Source organism: Cupressus sempervirens, chromosome 5 (genome assembly GCF_028749045.1).
Source record: "Cupressus sempervirens isolate cs-2001-9-10 chromosome 5, ASM2874904v1, whole genome shotgun sequence".
Lineage (NCBI taxonomy): Eukaryota > Viridiplantae > Streptophyta > Pinopsida > Cupressales > Cupressaceae > Cupressus > Cupressus sempervirens.
The window spans coordinates 918,430,359-918,438,585 of NC_143122.1; the positions used below are offsets into that span (position 1 = coordinate 918,430,359).

At 35.8% G+C, this 8,227-nt stretch overlaps 1 protein-coding gene across 1 annotated transcript; it reads left to right on the forward strand.

Annotated features, from left to right (window-relative positions):
- Positions 1 to 1,820: 1,820 nt before the first annotated feature.
- Positions 1,821 to 2,696, forward strand: LOC149558915 (bark lectin-like). The gene has a single exon (XM_089831113.1). The coding sequence runs from the start codon at positions 1,821 to 1,823 to the stop codon at positions 2,694 to 2,696; it is 876 nt and encodes a 291-aa protein (XP_089687239.1).
- Positions 2,697 to 8,227: the final 5,531 nt, after the last annotated feature.

An 8,227-nucleotide genomic window follows, 5' to 3' on the forward strand; every position in this document is an offset into this window, starting at 1 on the left:
CATGCCGGTGTTTACTTCCACATTAGGTGTACGGGTGTACAAGGTCAATTGTAGCTAAAATCTTTCTCTGTTGTTGTATGTGCATACCCATTTCCAAAGCCTCAAGTCAGCACATGTAGAGAGCATACTTGTAAAGGTATTTTAATTAGAGTTTAGTTCTTTTAAAACTATCAAAAGCTTTAGCCTTTTAAGCAACATTTGAAACCATGTATTAAAGTTTACAATTAAAACACGTTTAAGTTCCATCTAATTTGTTTCAACATCTATGTGATCAGCATGCAATCTTGAGTGCAAGATGTAAAGCTACCAAAGCCAATCACCATCTATCCACATGCAAGTCTCAAGTCATCATCAATGTTCCTACTCATTGAATCAGTCTGCCTTGCTCCCTTCTTGTATCTCTTATTTGTAAAACCTTAGACTATTATTTTTCCTTATTTTAAAAGGTGCTAGCTCAATTGATGAGCCCCTGCATTACAAGCAAGGGATGGTGGTTCAAATCCATCATGCCTTAACATGAATTAATTAATTACATTGCAATATATATAGAACTTATTATTTTCATACCATCTTTTTTCTAACTATTTTCAAGAAGAAAATAAGCAAGATTGAAGACGTTTCTATAAGGAAAAAATTAAAATCATCTCTAAGACACAATAATAGTGTTGTTCCTTATTGTCTTTCTAAGACAATAGTCTAAGACACTCACTTAAAGACAATACTTAAGACAATACACAACTTTCTTTTTGTCTCCATTTACAACAATTTACACAAAAATTATCTCCAATATTATCTTAAAACCCCCCTTCATGTTGTAGTGATCACCCAATGTCCTAATCTTTTAAAAAAAAGATTCATCTTCCATTTTGATCAGAAGAGAGGGACCTCAGCTCCTTTAAGTGCTCTTGTTTTCTAGGAAATTCTGGATCATAATATTAGAGAAAACAAATTGACGATGTTATACGGGAAATTGGACGTTTATTATATCAGCATTTTGTGGGCCATGCCTATTCGCCTTGAAAAGACTAAACTTGCGGAATGTTGCAACACGAACCGCCGAGAATTTCAACCTATTCGATGTGTTTCTTTAGTAATGCCCAAAGGCATTGCACAACAAATTCATGATATGTCAACGTCATCGAAGACCTCGATGCGTTTCGTCGAAGTTTCATCATGACTAGCAATTTCCCAGGACTTATCCGTCACAAAACAATAATGAACTTTAACGCAACACGGAGAGGCCTATCTGTTCATTGGTAGGCCAAAATGGAATCATCCGACCAACTGCAAGAAATGCTTAACTTCTATGTGTTTTCTAGGAAATTCCGAATCATAAAATCAATTAGTTATCTAGAGAGAACAAACTAACGAGGCATTTAACGTTTTGTAGAAACAACTCGACTTATATGCTATCCACCATCTTGTGCACCATGCCCGCCTTCCTTCATAAAGACTAAAATGGAATATCAAACGAGAAGCCCATGTTTTTCACAATTAGTTTGTACTTCCTTAGAATATCCACAAGGATTTCCACCAAGAATTATACGTTGCTTGATATCAAAAAGATTTTTCTTGGGCTCTGATCCCTACGTCCATGAAGAGCTCGATGAAACCTGCAGGCCATCGAAGGTCCATCCTGACTAACGAATCAGCAGGTCCTAATCCTGTAAGATAATAATGAAGAGAGAGGCCTATGTGTTCGTTCCTATCTTAAAATGGAATCGGCTGAACAATTGCAATAGCCTTCTTCCTATGAAAGGCACTACAATATATAATTGCTAACAAATTACCCTTAGAGACCATCTAAATCATATATTAGGATGGCCAAATTCACTCACCCTACATGGGCCTTCCTTTTCTTAACCTGTGTTGCTCTTTTCCTATTATCGTCGCATCTAGGAAACTTTGCTTTTAGCTTCCCTCCTCTAACAGGTATAGAAAGGAAAAATGATGCCACATATCATGAGAGTAATCAAGGAGCTCTGCAGCTTACACGAAATGAAGCATCAGGGAACCTTAAGAACAGTTCCGGCTGGGCATATTATACTGACCGTATTCTGCTATGGAATAGGTCTACTGGGGCTCTGGCCAATTTTTCAACTTACTTTCAATTCAATATTGATCTGAACAATGAAATATACGATAATCATGGAGATGGACTTGCGCTCTTCATGGCACCATTCGAACTTGGCTTGTTTAATGAGGAAAGCTTTAAACAATCATCTTATCAGATGGTTGCTGTGGAGTTTGATACATACAACAATGATTGGGATCCTGACGACAATCATCTTGGGATTGACGTCAATAGCATTTTCTTGAAGTTCATTTTTATGGTCAATACATCCAGTGTATTTAATCGCTCTACACACCAAAATCTCACAAACGCGACATGGGATGCCTGGGTGGATTATGACGGTGTAGAAAAGGTTCCGCACTTCTTTCTCTGGTATAATTCTTCTAAACCCAAAATCCCTCTATTTAACCACACAATAGATCTGAGCAACTGTCTACCAGAGTACATCAAGATTGGCTTCTCAGCTGCCACTGGAGAGTACACAGATACGCACACCGTAAAAGTTTGGAATTTTACTTCTGAATATTCGTGGGGAGTCGGACTTCCTGGTGAATTACTTAGAAATAGCAATGCAAATAGATTTTCTGTGAAAGATTATTTGATATGCGTGTTCTTCCACTAATAGATTCGGCACCGATTTGCGATGGCTATGTGTCACAATTACGACAGAATTGTGTCATGACTGTGACAGACATAGATGTCGTAGTTATTTAGTCACAATTTACGACGTCTACCCTTGCCGTCGCATTTGCGATGCCCATCTGTCGCTCTGCAACCACCTTATTGTCACACCAACCCCGTCACAATTCCTCTTCTTTCCGTCGACATTGCGATGGGGTTTCCGTCACATTTGCGACACCGATCCATCGCTATGTAGCCATATATTTTTGGTTTAACTTCCACAGCCATCGCAATTGCGACTCCAATTGCGACGGGGTTGCCGTCGCATGTACGGCAACCCCATCGCAATGTCTGGGGTTGTCGTCGCAATAGCGACAGAATCCCCAGCAATTGCGACGGGGTTGCTATACATGCGATGACAACCCCGTTGCATTTGCGACGGATGTGGAAGTTAAACCAAAAAAAAATATTGGCTCAAAACTAATAATTTTTTAAAAATTACTTGACCTTTAAATTACTATCCATAATTTATTGCAACATAAATAAAATAATTAAATACACTTTCTAAACTGTGACATTTTGTTTATGAAAAATAAGAAATTTTTAAACAAGCATATTACACTAAGATGTTTAAACAAAAATCTAAACCAAAAGTTCTCTTTCTGCCTACCAAAGCCATTAAAAAATTGAACTCATCTAACCACAAATCCAAAAAATTGAATGTTGATAAATTATATGATCAAAGAACACATTCTTACAATATAAACAAGTAATTTTTTATATTGTAAGAATGTATTCTTTGATCATGTACCTTGTCTCGTACATTATCTTGTCTCGTACAATGTATTTTTTATATTGTAAGAATGTATTCTTTGATCAGAAGCATACCTTGTCTTGTACATTATCTGCATCTTCGCATAATAGTTAGAATTGATCAACAAGGCACCCATCCACCATGGAGACACTTAACCTTGATGCTATGTACAAGTGAACTTCGGATAATCACTTGTCTATATCGTCGATGCTAGTGAGCTGCATGATGGACCAATGACTTGATTACTGGTAGCAACCATTATGTGATAATCATCATGATATGTATTGAACTTCATATGCATTTCCATCCACAGATATGCATCCACTCATGATACATACATTGTCATCCACATAAATGCATCCATTTATGATGTTCCATCACATGCATACATATATTCATGACACCCACAACATATATAGACACATCCATCTAGATGTAAATGCATCATTATCATGCATCATCCACATCATGTTATCATTGTAACATTATTGCATTCCAATCCACATTTCATTAAGCATCATATAAGTATGCACATATCTCTGAAAAAAGGAAAATCATCAGATCTAATACAACAATAACCATAGATCATAAGACTAATGAATCACCATACATCATTAGACTAGAGAAAAATATGATCGGCCATCACTTTCGATTCATATATCGGCCTTATAAGTTTACCATAGTACAATAACATACGCTGATAGTATTATCCACCTGGCAATTAGTGATTCATGATTAATAGCATAATCGGCTGGCAATTGTTAGCAATAATCACTTATGATTAGTTCACTGAATAATCATGAATGATTATTGGGTAACAATATAATTAGCAATTGTTATGAAGGGTGGCATCTTTCCACCCACACAATTTCATAGTTTGATGCACATATATATACAGGTCAATCAGCTCTCCAAGAGGAAGTGAAGAATTAATGTTTGATAAATTATATATTCCCTTGCAGAAAGTGCTCGACTTAGGAGCATAGAAGGTTACTACCACAAACACTGGTACAAGTTATTTAACTGTATATCAGAGACAACATCCATTAGAGAAGCATAAACCATATTTTCCATATTAGAGACAGGTTCACAATCCAGAGAATGAGTGCATAAGCCATTCAAAGATATACCAGAGACAGCCTATCTCCGTCCATGAACACCATACCAATGTGTATTTGCAGCATGGATTAAATAGAGAGATCAGAGACAGCCCTTCAGGTTATTGAGCATATTTTTACATTGTTATATTTGGCATAGCCTTCGCTTATTTGTATGCTACATTCTATACTGTACAGAAATTCAGCATTTGCATTTGGACTTACCAGGAAGACATTTCATTCTGATCATAATTGTGTATGCCTTTGTATATTTGAATCATTTGCATTATTTACTACTTGTTAATTAAAATTGGATCAATAAAACAATAATTTAAGTAGGAATTGTATATTTTTAGTAGTGTCTCATATATACCAAAAAGGGGACATACAAACACCTTGTATATGGATGGCAGTGCCCGTGAAACAGTAGGTCTTAAGATAGCATCGTTAATTGTTTTAAAAAAAGCTTGTGAAGCTCTCAACTCAGAAATCTTTTTGAAAAAGGATTCTAACTATTCTCCAATCTTCATCAAGATATGTAGCTGATTCTGCAAATGATGTTGGGAAGTCCACCAAATTGCTTCATAGGCTTCTTCATCCTCACCACAATCTTGGCTTATAGACTCTTCCTTTTGGAGGAGATTTACTAGTTCCTCAAAACTGGGAATATGTTTCGTGACATTCAATGTTGTCACAAATGCCTTGTATCTGAATGGTAGTGCCTGTAAAACAATAGGCACCAAGATAGCATCATCAACTATTTTACCCAAGGCTTCTAAGGAAGCTCTCTACTATTCTCTTGTAGAGTACAAGAGAATATAGAAACAAAAAATTAACATTTTTGATAAAAGGAGTTGAGAGATATACAAATTGTTTTCAAAACAAAATTTTACAATAATTCATTTTGAGATTTAGGAAAGAATTAAAAATAGCTCCCCACAAATTTAATCATATATGCAGGCTTCTAAGTTTTACATACATGTCTACAAGTAAACTATTAGAGAAAATATAGGAAACCAATTGACGAAATAGGGGAGAGTAAGATAAAATGTAGCTTACTAATCACCCAGATTAATTCTAGAAGCTTGGCATTTTAGTAGTTCTTGGACTCTTGGGTTTTCTGATGTCTGTTGGGACCATGATCTGTGACTAAGGTTGCCAACCCACCTAGTTTGCTTTGCCTTGTCATCCAATGCCACTTATTCCATGATTCAACAACATAGATAAAGTGAGCCTACATCCTAGATAAGGTCCAAAAGTCCTAGATAGTATGGACCTAGTCCACCTAGTCCAAACTCATCGCCACAATTGACTCTTGCAAGTTCAAGAGGAGATGTAGCCTCTTTTGCTCCAGCAAAAACTCTCTTCAATATTTTTAAGATGTTGAGGCTTTGATCTCATAGGAAGATGTCAATGCTATTATTTTAAAAACAAAGAGACTACTCAAACAGAGGCAATAAGGGAGCACAGAGTCACCACTTTATCACCTAAGAAACATTCAATCAATATCACATGATAACATTCATTAACACATGAGATTCATAAACACACAACATTCATCAATATTTTGCATTAACACATAATTCATGAACATTCATTAGCACATAATTAAATTCATTGAGACATGAAATTCAATCATTATCAATTAAGGTATGTAGATGACAATCATTTCTTTTTTTTCTTTCTATTTCTTTGTTCTATGTAAGCTCTAAGAGGAGCATCAGTGTCATCATCAATTCCCCCCTCATCAGTTCCTTTCTCTATTCTTGATGATCTCAAATTCATATGATGTTGCAAAGGGGGGTCCTCTGCAATAACAAATAAAAGAGTTAAATTAAAAATAATTTATTATAATTGTTACAATTATTCAATTATTTTAAATAACATAACTGTGGCGCTCTTTACCTGATCTAACCACATCATTTTGTCTAGACTCAATGTCAACACACTCATGAACATCGATGCCTCAATCCTCTACAGCTGCTATACAAAATGTTACATTAATCCAAACACCAATTGCAATTACATATAAAAAATTTAATAGCAAATGTATACCTCCACCATTGGGATGCACATCATGCGAACCTTCAGCATTCACAGATTGTGTAGAAGGATCGTCAAGCTGCATTCCAACATCCTACGCATTGTTATCATTGCTTGCTTAACATCAAATAGACTAATTGGTAAAGTATTCAATTTGAAATAAATTTCATTTAGCTGATTTACCTATGACTCAGATGAATCATTATTAAAACCTTCCACACTAATTTCAGGTCATAGCCGTTCAGCCATGGCTCTATAGGCTTGTTGGAAGCCAATTCTCTTATCCTCTTCTGTGAGGCATCTCGTGAACTCTGAGCCCTGCATTTTTGCGTGGTATGGTGAATTTTACTTGAATTTTTTCATCAACCAATGGAGGGTAGTTAAAATATCAAAAGGAAATACAAAAGTTGCAAAAGTTGAGGATCAAGAATACTTACAACTCGTGCTTGAAGTTTCAAAAAACCACCAGAGCCGAGCTTGTGTATCCCGTGCTTTTCTAGTCTTGCCTTTGTTGCCTTTGATGTGTCAGGCAATCTATGAAAAGTTTGAAATATGTTACATAATATAAATATAGAGGTTAATTAGTACATAATTACATTCTCAATAGTATCACATACCTTGGCGGTGTACTCTCTACTGGTGTAATTGTATTTTTCTTGTTAGCTTTATACTTTCCATCCAAAATCAGAGCCTGCCACTCAGCCTCAGGAACATAGGGCGGACGCTCGTACCTAGGGTTATCCCATAAATTTTTTCTATACTGGTCCCTAATATACTTCAAACATAAACCAGCTTTTTCAAGGAGCTTGTTTCTCTCGAATGCACGAGGTCCAAAGAGTTGGGTCATGCTCTCTAGAAGATCATCCTTCAATTTTTTGTCTTGTTGATTCCACCTTTTAAGTAAAAAAAACCATGTTAGACTCATAACTGAAGTGAAGCTACCTTTAATATAGTTCAAGAAATGGATGAAAAAGAAAACTATTCTAGCAATGATATGAAATCAAAATAGTGGTTTGGGGTTTTAGTTAGGATATGATGTTCTACCAGGTACGCACGGTGGGCCCGAATATTCGCAAACACTCATCACCAAGTTTTTTCCAAAAAACATCATTCCCTACAAAAAAATCATGGGATCATTAGTTGATGAAGAGTGATCAAAAACTAAATTACTATTATATCACTATAGAATAATAACTTTAAAGTACCTAGAACTTTGGCTACTTTTAATGGAATGCCTTCATCGTCGCTGACGATCAATATGACATCCTTCACCGCTCCCGTGCTAGGAACATAGGAAAATCTATGGAATGATGTTATAGCTCCTATTGCAAAAAGTTTCATAAGTTTCATAAGTTCAGATAAATTAACCTGTTTTAGATAAATTATTGCAAAGAGAAATTTGGAGATATTTATGGCAAAGAGAAATGGGTTTTTTACTTTATCTACATCTGCAAGGATCACCCTCTTTTATTATTAGTTGTTCCAATAATCAACATCAACTAACTAATCAAGTCAATTCAAAAGAGACATCAATTCAACCATCTCCTTGCTCGTTGGGCATTAAGGGTTGCCCATATC

Coding starts and splice junctions, on each gene's coding strand:
- LOC149558915 (XM_089831113.1), top strand. CDS start 1,821: ATGGCCAAATTCACTCACCCTACATGGGCCTTCCTTTTCTTAACCTGT.